The sequence below is a fragment of the Oryctolagus cuniculus genome, chromosome 3 (genome assembly GCF_051225735.1).
Source record: "Oryctolagus cuniculus isolate XC-2025 breed Fujian yellow rabbit chromosome 3, ASM5122573v1, whole genome shotgun sequence".
In the NCBI taxonomy this organism is placed as follows: Eukaryota; Metazoa; Chordata; class Mammalia; order Lagomorpha; family Leporidae; genus Oryctolagus; species Oryctolagus cuniculus.
In genome coordinates, this window is record NC_142869.1 from 172802934 (window position 1) to 172821183 (window position 18250).

At 40.6% G+C, this 18250-nt stretch overlaps 1 protein-coding gene across 2 annotated transcripts in view; it reads right to left on the reverse strand.

The window, feature by feature from the left end:
• Nucleotides 1-5947: 5947 nt before the first annotated feature.
• PTN (pleiotrophin) overlaps nt 5948-18250 on the reverse strand; it is a 108627-nt gene continuing 96324 nt past the window's right edge. Inside the window, exon 5 of one of the 2 annotated variants that reach the window (XM_008258043.5) lies at nt 5948-6686. In XM_008258043.5, coding sequence (XP_008256265.1) covers nt 6634-6686 — 53 coding nt within the window. In that variant the 3' untranslated portion in view covers nt 5948-6633. Of the gene's footprint in view, nt 6690-18250 lie in introns of both variants that reach the window. The other variant, XM_002711960.6, reaches the window with a different exon arrangement.

Consider the following 18250-nt stretch of genomic DNA (forward strand, 5'->3'; position numbering starts at 1 on the left):
AGCTCAGTGATTTCTTTAACATTTTTAGACCTCGATCATTATTAATTTTATATTTCCATTATGTTACATTATATTCTTTGTTCTAAATTTACAATCTTTGAATATTCAGGATCTATATAGGGTAGCGTTAGAGGCCATGAATTCATGAATTTCATGATTTTCTTCCTGGACTTCCTAACATCACATTTATTCAGGCAATTGTCACCTAATCAAATATCCAGTTTTCTTAAATAATTAAAACATTTAATGTAGTAAATAGTTCATGAAGACCCTTTAGTATTCATATTTTATCACACTTTTTAATGTTAGAATTTTAAAATGAATCTGGACTTTACAAAGCTATTTTTCAAAATATGGTATATTATTATAAGAGTTTTCAGAATCACTCCAGCTTGTGTGTTATACATGGACATCTATTTCTATGATGTTAAATAATACCCTATTTCCACTGGCATACCATTAAAACAAAGGTGCTAATTTATAAACAGCAATAATATATTCTTCTACTAGAAATGACTATTTTGACTACTAACAGTATTTTCAAGATTCTCAGAATGAACAATACTAAGTAGTACTCCTTCATGCCCAGTCAACACATAAACCACCAGTGAGGTTATTTTTATAGTAAGTTGAAGGATGAGTGTTTGACCTGGTGGTTACATTCCTCACTTTGATGCACAGCGTCTACTCCAGGTTCCGACTACTTGCCAATGAAGGCCTTGGGAAGCAGTAATGATGTCTCAGACACTGGGGTCCCTGCTGTCCATGTGGGAGATAAAGATTGTGTTCCTAGTTCCCAGCCTCAGCCCAGCCCAGTCGCGGTTGTTGCAGGCATCTGAGGAGTGAACCAGGGAATGGAATCTCTAAATACATACATGTGTACCTACCTACATAAGGTAAACTGAAAAAGACCAAGACTGCTGATGATTTCTGGTATGGAAATAATAGTGCACTGAATTCAAGTGACAGATACAAGGATAAGGACAGCAAAGATTTTCTAGAAGATGAGGAAAGTAATTTTCAGACTTGTGTGCTTGGCTCTGACTTCAGAGTGTAATTCTATACAAAGTCACCGTGTATTTCTCTCCTGTGGCTCAGACCATGGCATGTGCTTCATTTCATCTTGAACAAGATGAGACAAGCGTCTAAAAGAAGCTGTAGTAGTTCTGTAAGGTTTTTGCTAGTTTGTTCTCAATCAAATTGAGTTCCAGACTGCGTCTTGGTACTAAATACATTCAATTGTATGACTCATTAGTAGCACGTGACAAATTATTCACAATTACAGCTGTAATGGTAGCGACAGGTGCTAACCTGATATTCACGATGACAAGAATATGTATCCAAGAGAAATTTCATTTACATTTGTCATGTTATTTTTAAAAATAGTGTGGGATATAATTTTCTGAAAGATGATAAGACAAAATGACTACTTTAGAAGAATACAATTTTGTGACTTAGAAATCTAAAATTCTTACCACTCACTGCAAATATCTCAATTTATTGGCCATTCCCAGTAAGTGATGTGCTTACGTAATTCTCCAAAAAGTTTATTGACTAAGATACTGAAACTTTGCCCTGGGTTTGATGGATTTGACAGTAAAAAAAAAAAAAATAGAATATTCTCAGTGACTAATTTATTTTGTATAACTTTTGTTTCTCCACTAAACTCAAGCTGAATGTGTGGATATAATCTCTCTGTGTTCACATTCTCTGAGTCATCCCTGCATTCCTAGAGTTTAAGAATAGGATATCTGGGCCGGCGCCATGGCTCACTGGGCTAATCCTCCGCCTTGCGGCGCTGGCAGACCGGGTTCTAGTCCCAGTCGGGGCACCGGATTCTGTCTTGGTTGCCCCTCTTCCAGGCCAGCTCTCTTCTGTGGCCCGGGAGTGCAGTGGAGGATGGCCCAGGTGCTTGGGCCCTGCACCCACATGGGAGACCAGGAGAAGTACCTGGCTCCTGGCTCCTGCCATCGGATCAGTGCAGTGCGCCGGCCTCAGCGCGCTGGCCACAGCGGCCATTGGAGGGTGAACCAACGGCAAAAAGAAGACCTTTCTCTCTGTCTCTCTCTCTCACTGTCCACTCTGCCTGTCAAAAAAAAAAAAAAAAAAAAGAAAAAAGAAAAAGAAGAATAGGATATCGGGATTTTCCACGTTTTCAATCTTCAATGAGATGTAGAGCTTCCATGCACATTTTCAAAGAACAAAATAAAATATGCAGCAATCATTTAGCTATACGACCACTACTTCACCAAACCCTTGAGTAACTTCATGTGAAAGTGTGATGGGTTTAGAGATAAGAAATACATCAACATCTGCCTGTTAATGTTTTGCCCTTTAAAATAAATTCACTCCACTGAGCTCACACTGTAAGTTCATTGTTCATTATTGTTTCCTTTAAATGATAATTTTAAAAGAAGAACTGTATTCCTTATTCACTTGTGTTGAAATTTTCTCCAATCACACTGTTTCCTTGTAACCCCAAGAGGATTGGCCATTTTTAGTCAGTTTTTGGTTTCCTGCCTAGAAGAATGAAGAATAAGAATGACATAAACGCTAGAGGAGGGGTTGATTTCTATGACCATGATATGTTCTTTTCTGAATAAAATGTTCTGTATCATTTCTCTAGGGGATTGTAAGTATACATTAGTTCGAAGAAGCCATTACTTGCTAGATGCTCATGGTAGTATGAGGTCTTTAACTCTTTATTTAAATGTTTTACACAACTCTATAGGTTTTTAAATTGCAGGGAAGGGCTTGTGCTGTGCCACAGCAGTTTAAGTCGCCTCCTGCAGCACTGGCATCCCATGTGGGCGACTGTTATTCCTGGCTGCTCCTCTTCTGATCCAGCTCCCTGCTGATGGCCTGGGAAAACAGCGGAAGATGGCCCAGCTGTTTGGACCCCTGCCACCCATGTGGGAGACCCAGAAGCTCCTGACTCCTGGCTTCAGCCTGACCCTGCCATGGCCATTGGGGCCCTTTGGGGGTAAACTAGCAGATGAAAGATTCTCTCTCTCTCTCTCTCTCTGCCTCTTCTCTCTCTCTAACTCTGATTTTCAATAAATAAATTAATGTTTAAAAAACTTAATGGAAGTCTTTAATTTGCTATATTAAAGGATGCTGGTCTGCCTTACTATTTTTGGACAGAGTTAATGGTAAGGAAGCCCTTTTGTTTAACTCTATTAGGAAATTCCATGGCTAAAAATTGATGAAGTTCCAATTTTTATGTTTTGGAACTATTTTAAAATAATTCAATTTGTAAAAGATGTTATTTTCTGGGGGTCTGCCCTGTGGTACAATGGGTTAAGCTGCCACCTGGGGCACTGGCTCCCCATGTGGGTGCAAGTTGAGTCTTGGCTGCTCCACTTCCAATCCAGCCCCTTGTTAATATGTCTGGAAAAACAGCAGAGGATGGCTCAAGTGCTTGGGCCTCTGCACCTGTATGGGAAGCCTGGAAGAAGCTCCTGGCCCCTGGCTTCAAGTCTGGTCCAGCCCTGGATGTTGTGGCCATTTGGGGAGTGAACAAGTGTATGTCAGATCTCTCTCTCTCTCTCTCTCTCTTCCTCCTTCTCCCTCCCCTCACCCCATTACTCCACCTTTTAAATAAATAAGTAAAATCTTTTTTTAAAAGTTGGTATTTTCCATTTCCTCAGTCAATGCTTTCTAAAGTATATTTATCACTATTCTTCACTTAAAAATCATAAAACATTAATTTAAGACATTCAGAATTATGGAGCTATGAGTTAGATATGGAGGAAAGTACGTATCTCTTCCTCCTAAGAAATCACCTTCTCAATGGAGGAGAGGAGTCATTCTTTTCTCAATAAGACTTCTAATACCCAAGTGAAGTTATTTAACATTTTTAGTGTACACGCCTCCCCATCCACCCAATTTAATAGAACTTGCTGTGATAAATTTTCAGGGCACTAAGCTCATCTTGGATTTCTACTCTGACATGTAGCAAGATATTAGGAGATCATTCCAGAGACAAACGAAGTCAGAATGCCTTTATCCAAGATCTTCTTCACAGCCTTTATACACACGAGTGTGACAGCATTCTCATACTCTGGACATATGTGAAAGTCCATCAGAGTAACATTGTAAAGGATGCAAACATTGAGCCGAACACGGATGCCTTCTGGTCAATGGACGGTTGTTTATACTGGGTTTGGTGAAGTTGTTTTATGAACTCCAAATCATTTTTTTAAGCTTTATTTATTTGTTTGTTGGAAAGGATGAGAAACAAGAGAAATGGAAAAAGAAAGAGATCGATTGACCTTGCATCTGCAGGTTCATTCTCCCTAATGTCTGCAGCATTTCTGGGTTGGGCCAGGCTGAAGCCAAGAGCCAGGAACTCCACCCAGGTTCTTCACGTGGGTGTCAGGAACCCAACTACCTGATTGAACAGACTGTCCTCACTGCAAGGTCATTTAAGGGAACACAGATGCCTTCTTTACATCTCCTTTCCCACCCTCGAGTCTTAATGAACTTTAGGGTAAAGCTCACAGAACTCTGAACATTTGGGAAGTGATAGTTTTCTGTGACACACAACGGAGTGTCCCAAGACAGTCTGTTTCTTCCTGTTGTGAGAATCTGTGTTTTTAGTGGTTTTTCTTTTTGTATTTATGTATCAGTGCATTGGCGTGATTTAATAAGATGTTTAAAGCTGAGGTTAGGGTAGAATACATCTCAAGATTTAGACAAACTTGAACTTCACACCCTTTCTCAGGAGAGATTAGCATTCAAATCTTGCTTTAGCAGAGATTCAGGAGTTATTACATGATGTGCTGGTTCATAGCTGATTCTGAGAACCCCTGCCTTTTGGCCCCTGCCATGCCCTGTGAATGAAAAAGTATGCCAGGGTTGTTTATAGGACTGTTTTCCCTTGGGAAATTTTGTACTAGCTCCCTCTAACTCATTACCAATGCATGCGTAGTGATTTTGGCCAAATGATAGAGGAGCAACAGTGTTTACTGAAAGGCTAACAAATTTTCCATAGACTCGTCCATCACCCATCTTTTTGGGGGACTTTGCTGTCAAGAAATTCACCCAAGGTGCCAACTTTCTTCCACCACTTAGCATCACTTTGCCTATGAAGGTCAGCTTGTCAGAGGGCTGCATCTACTATTTATGTTTCTGTCTTCTCTACTTTACAATGCACTCTGTTTTTCTTAAGCGCCAGACCACAAAATACCTGGGAGTTCATCCCTTTTACTTTTACCCAGTGGCAGTTGGCTTTGTCTTAATGGGGGAGAAATGGACGCCCTCACATGCATAGCTCAAGTGAAGACTTAGACTAGATGGCAAAACATGTATTAATTGCCAAGAGCCTTTGGGTGCATCATTTTTTCCAGGATATGTTGAAATCATCATGTCTGAAAATGGACTTAGCAGTATGTCAGTAAATGGATGTTTGTTTAATGAGCATTATCATCCTACAATTCAGTACCTGTAAACAGAAATGCTTTCAAGCTAATCCTAGCCAATTCCTGGGATTTTATTTCTCTGCATAATAGAAGCATTAGACTTGTTTCCTTAAAAAGAGTGCTTCGAGTCCAGCAGGCAGAGAAGCTGGACAGATAGTATTGGGCACTCATAGTACTTAACAGAATGGCAGCTCTGGGTTGGTGGAGATGAAGCACAAGCTATCACTTTCCAATTCGTTACCCTGATCCTGTTTCACATTGTGCTACCTCAACATTACTTAATGTAAGATGTACTTTTTTTCGTTCTATCAAACATACATTACTTTGAGACTTTTACTGAATTCACCAACATCCATTCAACCTATTAAACAGTGATAGAAAATACAAAAGAATAAAGTAATACATGTGCCCAGAAGTGCTTTAACTAGTTTGTGTGATCAATTCTCATTGCTAACAGGTTGAAGAGAGAATAGGTAACAAAAGTAGGCGAATGACAATATTAAATTATTGCACACAAAAACACCTTTTTCAGCATAACCTTGATTTATTTCCTAGTTTTTTTCCTCAGATGGAAAAATAATTTCATCAAGAACACAAATGCTTCTGCCAAAATGAAAGGATTTTTATGTTCCAATATTTTTTTAAAGAAAAAGTCAACATTGAACAAGGGCATGCTCTGCCTCTACCCCTCTCCCATTTTGCTAAATTTTTTAATCCGTTTGTAGAAAACAAGATATTTTCCTCAAATAGAGTGAATATATTTTATTGCTGTTTTGTTTAGTATATATTTTTCTGAATTGGGAAAAAAAAGGTCTAGGTGAAAAATTACCTATCAAGAGAAGTAGCTTACATGGTCATAACATTTAAATTGTTGCCAAAAGGAAACAAAAAGTAAAAAACAAGAAGAAAACCTTAATGTAAAATACCACATAGCTTGAAAAAACTTACCTCAGTTGTCTATCATTTAACATGTACTATAAGTCAACTCTCTAAATTGGATTATAGTCCTTTATTATAAGCCCCTAGTGGTACTATGGTATACATTTAAAAAATGCTACTACAAAAATTTTTGTTTCTTTTTGTTTTTGCCTATTGTGTACTTAAGCTATAGATAATTTTTGAATACAAAGCCTACAGTAGGTATAAATGCAACCATTAACTGATGCTGTTTGTTGATGTCCTTTTCATATCCCACAGAAGGGGGCATCTTTTAATCCAGCATCTTCTCCTGTTTCTTGCCTTCCTTTTTCTTCTTCTTAGATTCTGCTGTGATTAAAAGAGAGAAGAGAAAAATAAGTATCAAATTACTAAGCTATTAGAAGGGGAAAACCAGTTTTATTATAATGGGCCAAGAACGAATGAAAAATTAGATCCGTAGACTAATTTCTGGCTCTTGGCAGTTCTCTTAGAAAGCTGAGGGGTGTGTGTGTGTGTGTGTGTGTGCATTTACCAAGAGAATGCTTATAAGAATAGGCAGGTGCAATGGCTTAACTCTGTATGAAAATCTATAAACACCTGTTATTTTATTAGTTGCTTCCCTTTGGTTAAACAACCAAAGCTTTGCTCAACTCCTCACTTCTCACATTCCCTTTCCATGGGACCATTTAGAAGTATTTTTTTTTTTTTCCTGAGCAAACCATTCCAAGGTGCTTCCACTCCAGATCTGCCCTCTGCTTAGATATTTGACCATCTGTTTAAAAAGAAAGACCATTAGGAATCAGATATATGTATGTATGGAGTTTTGCTTAGCAGGAATCTTACCCTTGGAGGAAGTAAGTGGATTGAGTCGAACTGAGTTTAACTAAAAAGGTAAAACCGGGAGACTCCGTCCTTTTCCATTCAATCATTTTGCTCTCTCTGTTTTCCTAACAGGAGAATGCTGTACAGAATAGGACACACCTACTTTGACTCCAAAGGTTAGACTGATCAGAATCACAGGACTAGCAAGTGAAATGATATGGTTAAGTATTTCTGAACTAATTTCTCCATTTGGTCAGCAATAGTGGCAGAATTGTATTCAGTACAAGCTGAAGAGCTAGATGTCATATTTTAAATCCAGGGTGCATCACTATGCTATTGTGAGACTTGGGGAAAGTTAAGTAAAGTATTTGTGTCTCCAATTGTTCACTTTAATGTACATATGAAAAGTGCCATAGCATGTGACAGTAGCTATAGGATTAATATCCAAATTAAATGAGTTATATAAAATCCACTGATAACAGAACATGATTAAATATCATGAGTGTGATAGCAGACTAAGAGCAAAAGGTCATTTCACTGTGTAGTTAAAATTCTTCTTCAGCTTCAAGACAAATTGAACAGGTCATTGAAAGTGAAAACCCACAGAGGAACACTGGAATAAAAACAAGAGCCAACAGAGTAGAGCACTGATCCTTTGATCACAGAGCCATAAACAATGAGAAAAATCATGATATGGTGTAACTGGAAATGTTATGCCTACTTAAGCAGAGCCAGAAAAATTTCCGTTATTCACTATCTTTATTACCTCTTGAAGTAGATTCCATAATCCATAACATACAAGGATAATCAGTATTTCTGATCAGAGTAATTGCCCTGAGATTCCTTTGCTCAAGTGATTGGCTCAATGATTGCTAAAATCTTGCAAAATTTTTGCCTATGCATGTGCATGCATTGTGTTCATGTCAGTCTTCAGATTTCTCTGTTTGTATATTGAAGGGATTTAATATTTCCCTCTATTTTTGAATGCTTTTGTCGCTCCCCCTCTTCGTGGAGGAACGACACTAAACCCTGCCTAGGCTTCATATCCGAGTCACGGCACCATTATGTCACTCCCCGTCTTCGTGGAGGAACGACACAGGACCCTGCGCTGTTCTTTCGTCTGCTCGGCCCTCCCCGGGTTTGCTGCTGGTTCTTCCCGGGTTGGCTACCGGCCCTTCCACCTCCGTGGAAGGGCGGTTCCCCCTAGCCACTTTCCCCACTTCCGCGGGGGAGCGGCACACCGCCGGCCGGCTCTCTCGGGGGCTGCACAGGTGTTCCTTCAAATAGATGTTCCTGGTGCATGTTGTCTCTCTCCTCCTTTATAGTCCTCTTCCACCAATCCCAACTCTGCTACCCACACGCCGAGTACACTGCTCTCCTCCAATCAGGAGCAGGTCCTGCTGTTTATTGGTTGAACTGGAGGCAGCTGTGTAGAAGCTCTTTCCTCCTCTCCCAGCGCCATATTGTGGGAGAGCAGATGCATAGAATAAGTCTTAATTCCAGTAACTTAGTCTAGTCCGGGTTGCTCCCCACAGCTTTAATAATTTTCAACTTGTGAATGATGAAATTTACAGAACTTTTAGTCATAAATACATGAAACATCTAAGAAGGTACTCTTCTTAACTTCTAAACAAATAGCATCTGAATATTTAGTAATTCCCAATCTTTGGTTGACATCTTAAGCAACAGCTGTACATTAGGATGTTATTTTCAGGGAGCAATGTAGGACATCAGCTGAGACTTAACTCTGGTTTCCCTTGTCTTATTTTCTCACATGTCTTACTGGTGAACCTTCTGAAATGTCCAATCCTCTAGCTCACCAGTACAGTGGATGTGTGTGGCATTAGTTTTCATGTTTTCACTACTATGACCCTTTTTCATGCACAGGTTTGAAAGATGGCATTTAATAGGGTATTTCATGTTTTTCCATTTCATAATACCTGAAATTGCTCTAAATATTTTACAAAATATGATTTATCTATTGTAGGTTGCCCAGTTCAAGGAACATTTTGGGAATGGGACTACTCCCTAAATTCTCCTTAGTAAAGCCAAGTGTATACCCTCTCTCTTGCATCTGAGCCTGAATTTTCTTTCTTATTCCTTCATTAATACTCTCCAACTTTCAAAAAATCACCACTTGCCTATATATTCCATACAATGTCAATCAATTTGTCTAACATAGCTAATGAAACATCCCAGCATTACACTGACACACTGTAGACCTTATGTATACTACGGGCTCAAACCAAATGGAAAAATGAGGAATCTTCAGCAAAATAAAGTACAAAGAAGGAAGACTTTACATCCATGAATAATGCTCAATGAGAGAGTCTTCCAAACTTGTCAAGTATTCCAAAGCATTTGTTCATACTGATAAGGAAGACCACGACTACACAGCAGCCAGTCTTAGGGTTCCAGGAACTCTTTCTCTTGCTGCTAATTCACAACTTCATTCTAAATGCATGGATGTAAAAGATACAGCATCCAAAGGGAGAAAAATCTGTCTTTTACAGATTTACCCTGAAGGAAAAGATTTTCTTCCCCTCTGAATTATTTCATTCTTCTGAAAAATATTATTTTCTTGCTTAAAAAGTAAAACACTCATATAGACAAAAAAGAAATACATTGTATATATGCATGCATGTAAATATATATACAAACATATATGTGTACATAGACATACATACTAATATTACCCACAATTTCTTAATACAATATAAAAATAGCACCTCTCACAGTGGGTCCTATTTATGTTTTCTTTCCAAGATTTTATATAGGAATCTATTAACAGCTCATATAACAATTTATTCTAAAAATTTAATTGTCTCAATTTTCTGTGTTATTACATACACTTTGCAGCACGACTAAATAGCATTCCTTCATGTCATTACACCCCACTTTTGTTACCTTCTTACTTTTATATATTTGGACTCTTACGAACTTTGTTATTATAAATAATGATGTAATGGTGCTTTTGCTTATGATTCATGTGTTTAAATTTTGCTTTAGTATATAGGCTGTTAGAAGAGAATTTACTGCATCAAAGAAGGTGGCATTTTAAATTTTGTTTGTTTATTTATTTGAGAGGCAGAGAGATGGAAATGGAGGGAGGGAGGCAGAGAAAGAGCTCCCGTTTACCGGTTCAAACCCCAAATGCCACAATAGGTGGGGTCAGGCCGGAGCCAGGAACTCAATTCAGGTCTCCCACGTGGGTGGTAGGACCCAACTACTTGGGCCACTATCTGTTTTTCCCAAAGGTCTACACTGGCTGAAAGCTGAACTCAGGAGTGGAGAAGCAATACAAACCCAGGCACTCAGATATGTGATACAGGAACCCTAATCCATGGCTTAATAGCTACGTCAAATATCTGCCCCCTGAACAGGCCATTTAAAAAGTTTTACTAATGTTCTGGGAAATGTATTTCTTGACAGAGAGTACTAATCCAAATTCTTATCAGCAGTTTATATGAGTGCCTGTCACATCAAGCCTGCTCTGGGAAGCAAGTAATACAACATCCTGAATCCTATCTTTTCCATCCATGCAAAAGCCATTTGGGAATGGGATTAGAACAAGTAATCATCTACTTCTATTACCAATATTGGGAATATAGGGTTGGAAATGGGCCTTGAGAGAAAGACATCAATTTGTAGATTGCTCTAAGATCTTGAAAGGAGATGTTTTTCAAAGAACTAGAAGAGTTGAAAATTCTGGAATACATTATCCCCTCTTCTTAGCAAGAGTTCTTGTTGTCATCACTTTTTTTTTTTCTTTCAGGTGGCCTTCTACATATACCAACAAAGAAAAATAAACAGAAAAAAAAATACAACTAAGAAGGAACTTAAGAAATGAAATTATTGAGGAGTGCCCAGATTTTAACTAAAGTGAATTAGCCTTCGTTTGCTACTGACTTAGACATAAGTGGTTTTTGGTCATTAAAGCAATGGGAAGAAGCATTGATTAGAGTAGAAATAAGATGTTGGCCCCTTCCAGGAGGAAAATTCATATTTTAAGGAAAGAAAAACAATCAGAAGTAAGCACTGCTGATTCAGAGATTAAGAGAGCCAGGGCAGAGGAGGCATGCCCGAGACACCAATGGTTCTCTTTTAGATACTTGCTTAATAAACCTCAACAACTCATTAAATGGAAAGCATCATATCATTGTCACACAGTATGATCACAAAGTACATCTGTACAGAAGACTGGGTAGCACCAGGATCCTTTTCCTGCTTTGTGCCTCTACTTCCAGTCACTCACTTGTGCCTAAGCCCTCGCCCACGCCAGCTACACTCAGGGTTGCTACTGAGACGTGTTATCTATGGATGTTCAATTCGGTAATCTACCTGGAATCCAGGAAGTGGTTAGCACGGTTTCCTAACATGGCACCATTCATTAAGTTTCCGAACAGTTCAGTTCAAATTGGAGTAGTGTATAAAAAGTGGCATGATACAGAAAGAAATCTTTATCAATTTCAAACTTGAAAATGTAATATATTAAATTTTTTAAACAGGGGTGTAGTGAGTAAAGCTGCTGCCCACAGGGCCTGCATCCCATATGGGCATCAGTTAGTGTCCCAGCTGCTCCACTTCCCACTCAGCTCCCTGCTGATGTGCCTGGAAAAACAGCAGAGGATGGCCCAAGTCCTTGGGCCCCAACACCCATGTAAGATACCAGGAGGGAGCTGCTGGCTCCTGGCTTCTGACCAGCCCAGCTCCGGCCCTTACAGCCACGTGGGGAATGAGTCAGCAGATGGAGAATCTCTCTATCTCGCTCTCTCTCTGTCTTACACACACACACACACACACACACACACACACTAACTCTGCCTTTCAAATAAATAAATAAAATCTTTTAAAAAATTGTTTAACGAATACACAAGTATGGCTCAGTCCAGTGTTTGTATAATAACATTTTTATTTTTTCTTTGGTTTCTTACTTTGTAGTACCACTTGCTTTATTTCCTTTTTTACGGATTTCACTTTTACTTTTAGAGCTTTGTGAGTATGGGATCTGGACGTGCATACCCGCAGACCTGCACACGCAGGACTGCCCCTCCGTGCTGCCTTCGTGCTGATACTCCCCTCTCTTTTCTCTTCTTTTCCTCCCTGTCCACCTTCGTTTTCACGCATCAAATGTCACCAAATCTTTATTTCATAGCTATACCTCCTATCCCTCTCAAGACCTTCTGCAGGTTAGGGAGTGACTCAGCACTTAACACCACCTCCTCTGATAGAACCTTCAGCTGTGAACGGGCTGCTGAATGATGGAGATTTAATTGCACGTTTGGAGGAGGAGACGAGGAAATTATTTCATCAAACGCACAGAGCAAAATTAATGAATGTCCATCAACATGTCAGCAATCTTCAAAGCAATTATGGAACAGAAGTGGAATAATCCCTCTCCTTTCTTTCACTCAAAGCCTGCTCTCTGCAACCTCTCCAGTCTCTCAGCCCTACTGTTTCTCCGATTCCCATTCCTGAGGGGAAGCACTTAGGGCATGTGTCGGCATCTGCAACTCTTCAAGGTGTACTTGCTCTCTGAGGTTGAATCAGGTGTAGGGTCCAGGCATGCAAGGGTGTTGGGGTCACCCTCTGATCTGAGCTCTTGGGGTATGGACACCAGGTAGAAAAGCGCCAAGTCAGCCTCAATCTTTAGCTCAACACCTCTATGTCATCCTTCTATATTAGCTACCCCTATTCCTACACACACACACATACATACATGTGCACACACACACACACACGTGTGCATGCACATTTGAATATCTTCTGATTAGCAAAAGCTGCTTCCCCTTCCTCCCACTGTAGGCCAATCTTGAGAACTGCTTTGACAGTCACCTCCTCTATGTGCACAGATTCACTGACTTTTTCCACCCAGAAACAGCAAAGAAGAACAATTATCTCTGACATTTAAATATTTTAGGGATTATTTCGTTAAGAACAAAGGCACAGGTACAAAATTTGCCTTATTATAAAATATTCATCAGATTGGAACCTCTCTCAGATATAAAAAGCACTATTATAAACAAAAATAAGTAGTTCCCACTTAGCACATCCTTATTTTCTATTAACTGATGCTTGCTTTAACATAATATGACCAATGGTACTGGGAAACCTAGTTATGTTTATGAAGAAAGGGGGAAATATTAAATTATAGAATACACAAAATTTTAGGAAGTACAGCACCATAAATGATTTCTTGTTTGCTCTTAAATGGATGTTTTATTTTGGGCTCAAAAAGTGGCAGAGATACTGACAAATAGAGTCAGTGGTTACAGGTTGAATTGTTTCCCCTGGAAAAATTCACACTGAAACCCTGAATCCCATACCTCGGGGCGTGAACATGTTTGGAGATGGAGTCTTCACATCAGTAATATTATGAAGTTGAGGTCATTAGGGTGGCCCCCAATCAGGTAGGACTGGAGTTTTCATAATAGGAAATTCTCGACCAGTGCACTTGGTGAGGATGCAAGGAGAAGAAGGCCGGTTCATGGCCAAACCCGGGAGAGAGTGCTCAGGAGATAACCACCTGCTGCCACCATGGCCTCAGTCGTCCAGCCTCTAGACCCAGGAAGCACATCTACTCCTGTTTGGGTGGGTCTCAGGCTGCCCTGCGCAGGTTCTTGTGTGGTCACCAGTGTGCAAGGAGTGGACCTTGCAGAGGCCTCGTGGGTGGTCTCAGCTCCCCTGGGGGCTGCCCTCAGATGGGATGATGGTGTTTTTGGAAGAAGCAAGTTGTTCCAAGAGTTTATTGGCTCCTGTGTAGCAGTGCCATCACTCACTCATGCACGCACTCCTGTCTTGCCACCTGCAGTGAGGTGTCACAGCCAAGTGGGGCTGTTGCCCCACATGTTGCCATGTTCTCTAGCCCTCCAGCCTCCAAGACCATGCACTAGATAAACCTCTAACCTGTACGCAGTTAGCCAGCCTAGGGAGTGCATTAGTAAGGAAAACAGAGCATTAGGATACTCCTGTTTAAGGAAGCAGGCAGTGGTGGTTTGTAACAACAGCCCCAGCAAACTGATCTGTGGATTCCACCGCTATACTTAGTTCATTCTGTAAGTCCTTCAGAGAACCCTCATTAGCTGTTGAGGTGCAGAAATGTATGCTCATTTATCGTCATTTTAAAATTTGTCTCAGAATTTTTAAATTCTGATTTTATATACGTTTTTTGTAAATATATGACTTCGGGACCTAGTCACATAGGACTTTCTGCTCATCAGTGGTTTCACAGAAATGAATGGCATTAATTATTTTTTTTCCACAGCCAAAGTGAATTTATTCAAGGGAAAATAATAAATTCACAGAGATGGCTCACTGCCGCCGTGTACACAGAACGAACACATGGCAGAGAGCAAGAATTTAGTTATGGGCTGGGTTTATATAGCGTAAGCCAGGTAAGGACCACGAGTGGGGGTGGCGCTGGGCTAGCTTTTCAAGCTCTATGGGCCGCCTTATTGCTGCTGAGGGTGGAGTGGAGAGGATACTGGGCCTGGGACCAAGCCAGCCTAAGAATGCAGAGGCTCTGTCCTTGCTCCAGTCCATCCGGGACTGTGAGTAGAGACAGGGAAACGGGGCACCAGTTTATTTATGGCTACTTTCTGTTCATACGGGGCGTTGATGACCAGTTCTTAGCAGATGAGTTGCATTTCTCCACCCCATGGTTCTTCTCCACCCTTCTACTCAGGGCTCTGTCTACAGCAGTAGCAAAAGCCAGACCTGAGAACTCTCCTCCCCTCATATTTCTCACACAGCAGCCTTCATGGCAGCTGAACTCCCTGTTCTCATGTCTGGTGGCCATCTAAAGAATAATGTTTATTTTCTATTTTCTGCAGAATGAAAATAATGGTCAAAAGCCTTGCACAAATTCACGCTGTCAATGTCCTAGCCTGGGGTAAATAGGCCCAGGCCTTGCCTCCTACGTGGGACACCAGGAACCTTTTCACCAACTCCTTACCCTTTGGATTATGGATGAGCTCGTCTACAAATATTGCTTACTCTTCAAGAAAAAAAATAAATTACTTTTTTTTCTTGTTACTGCCTCTGTGTGCTGAGCAACAGCCAGCCTGTTTTGATTTCCCTGTTGGCTCCTGGAAGCTTTGCATCATCACAAAAGCTCAGCGAAGCTGCTGGGTACATGTGATGCATCCCCACTGCACCGCAGAGCTGTTACCAAGACAGCAGAGCAGAGTCACTAACTCTCCCAGCAGCAGAAGGCAACCATGAGCTCACCCTCGGTTCCACCCTGAGAGGTCACTGGGTGGCCCGGCAGTCTTGCCCAGCTGTCTCGTATGCTCCATAATGTAGACCCTTTAACAGCTCTAAAAGTTGCCATTTGGCTTTGATGCAGTTATTATACAAACTCAGGACAGAAATTTCTTGATAGGATTCAATAAATGGTCCTAAATATGCTTACACGATTGGTTTAGGATTAGCTATCATTGAAACAAAAAGCAAATCATTGATTTCTTTTATATTATTCAGAGACCCCTCAAGGAACACGTGGTTTGAAAAACAAGGGAATAACAGATATGAATTCTGGAAACACACTGTCCTGACTTCAGGTTCACATCTGACCATTCTCTAGAATGTGCAAGCTTCAGACTTAGTGTCTTAGATTACGAAATGTGAATTAAACTTCTCTCTGGGGTGCTGTGAAGATTAAGTGAGGCAGGATTGGCTATGGATTTAGGATAATCCTGTCATATCACAATACTCTCTAAGAATCACTTTTTTATGTCAATCAATTACAATCACTGCAACTTAGAACACAAGTAGAAATTCCCAATCCAAACGTTAGAAGGAAGAAATGCAAAAGCTCAGTGGAGAGAAACCAGGTTCCTCAACCCAGTAGCTAATTAGCGTGAACGTTGTTCTATTATGCAGACTTCTTAATACTAATTATTGTATAGCTGTTTTCTGTGTGCACAGCTAATGAGCCTCCAAGCGTGGAATTTACCAAGGGAGATGAACGCAGACACACAGTGTGAAGTAAACCTTGCAAACATTTATAGTTCGTAGTCCTCATATCTGCTGTGGCAATTAGGAGCAAAGATTCTTTAACAAGGATCAGAGTAAAACACCAGGAGAACCTTCTTCCAGTCATTTCTCTGCACGCATTTGAAGCCAATGCATGAGTGATGTGTCCTTGTGACTCAGAGCAGGACAGCTCACTTGGAGACAACATGTCTTCACTCAAGTCAATACACTTCACGGAGTTCTCTCACGGACTAGGGACTATGCGATGTAGTGATCCACCAAGGTGACTACTATGTGAGTCTGCACGAAGAGGGACAAAGAAGCACTCAGGACGACGCGATGAATGCCTTCTCAGAGGAGGGACCCCTCTTGAACAAGGCAGTCGTTAGATGCATGGAAAGGGAAACCTGGTCAATAAAATCCCTGGCCCTTTTCTCGATCTTGAGCAAAACAACCTCTTTTGGGCTTAAGGATACGATTTTTCTGTCTTCAAGACCAAGTTCACCCATTATCTTCTCAAAGAGACTTACATGCTTACTCTCTTCAACCTATTCCCTATCAGTTGCTCTATCACTTAGCTCTATTCAGTTTATTTATTTCTTTATTTGACAGAGAGAGAAAGAGTGCACTCCTATTTGCTGGCTCACCCCCCAGAAGCCTACATCAGCTAGAGCTGAGCATGGTCAAATCCAGAAGCCAGGTACTCCATCAGGGTCTTTCACATGGCTGGGTAGGATTCAGATTGTGAGTCGCCACCTGCTGCCTGCCAAGGTGTGCATTAACGGGAAACTGGAATCAGGAGTAGAGCCGAGACTTGAAGCCAGGCACTCTGCTCTGATGTGCAAGTGTCCCAATCTTCATGTTAACTACCAGACCAAATGCCTACTCCTCTGCTTAATTTTTAAGATCACTTATTTCCATATGTTCTTATCATTGTAATTACTATTTGTTTCTTTTTGCCTTTATTGTCTACATACCCTCACTAGACTATATCAGTAAAAGGAAAGGAAACCTGTATAGCATCACTAGCATATAACATACTATGCACTCCATTGCAGGTTATTAATAGACTTATGAACAAATGAATGAATTAGATGTAATGTCAAAAGACCCACACTTCTCCATAATGCTTGTTACTTTGTGTGGTATATTGGGGTTAATCCCTTTGCCTCTGTTCTTGCACTAAAAGTTCATTAGGAACATTAATTTATCTCTAGTGTAAACTCTATCATATGCATTCATTCAATAAATATTTGTTGAGTGAACAAGCTATGTTTTACAGAATTAACAAAAGATTATGAAGAATAGGAGAAGAGGGGCTGGCGCTGTGGTGTGGTGGATAAAGCTGCCGCCTGAAGAGCTGGTATCCCATATGGGTGCCAGTTTGAGTCCCAGCTGCTCTACTTCTGATCCAGTTCTCTGCTATGGCCTGGGAAGGCAGTGGAAGATGGTCCAAGTGCTTGGGCCCCTGCACCCACGTGGGAGACCCAGAGGAAGCTCCTGGCTCCTGGCTTTGGATCAGCCTAGTTCCAGCCATTGTGGCCATCTAGGGAGTGAACCAGTGGATGGAAGACCTCTCTCTCTGTGTCTATGCCTCTGCCTCTCTGTAACTCTGCCTTTCAGATAAATAAATAAATATTTAAAAAAAGAATAGGAGAAGAAACACTGTTGCTTGGGAGTTTGGAACCAAAGTAATGTCCAGAGCAAGAATCATACAAGAGCCCAGACAGAACAATGCAGAAGAAGAATGTTCCACGGAGTCCAGTTGGGTCTGAAACTCATTAACTCTATTGTATAAGAGACTTGGAAGCCCGTTGAAAAGTACCTGCTCATAATGCAGCTTGTGGTTAAGTCCTGCTCTCTCTGTTTATTACTTAGAATCCCTAATGCAAGTAAGCTGAGCCTCAGGCTTCCAGACGTAAAATTGGGGGTGACCGTAGCTGCCTCACAAGGTGTTTATGGATATGAAACAAAATGATGGGAGGGCAATGTACTAAACCACATCAGGCTCTCAACAAATACTGACTACAGTTTCTACTCTACCAGCATCCTAATTCTTTTTTTTTAATCCAGAAAAGGCGCTGAGGGCAACATCCACCCCCAGAAATACA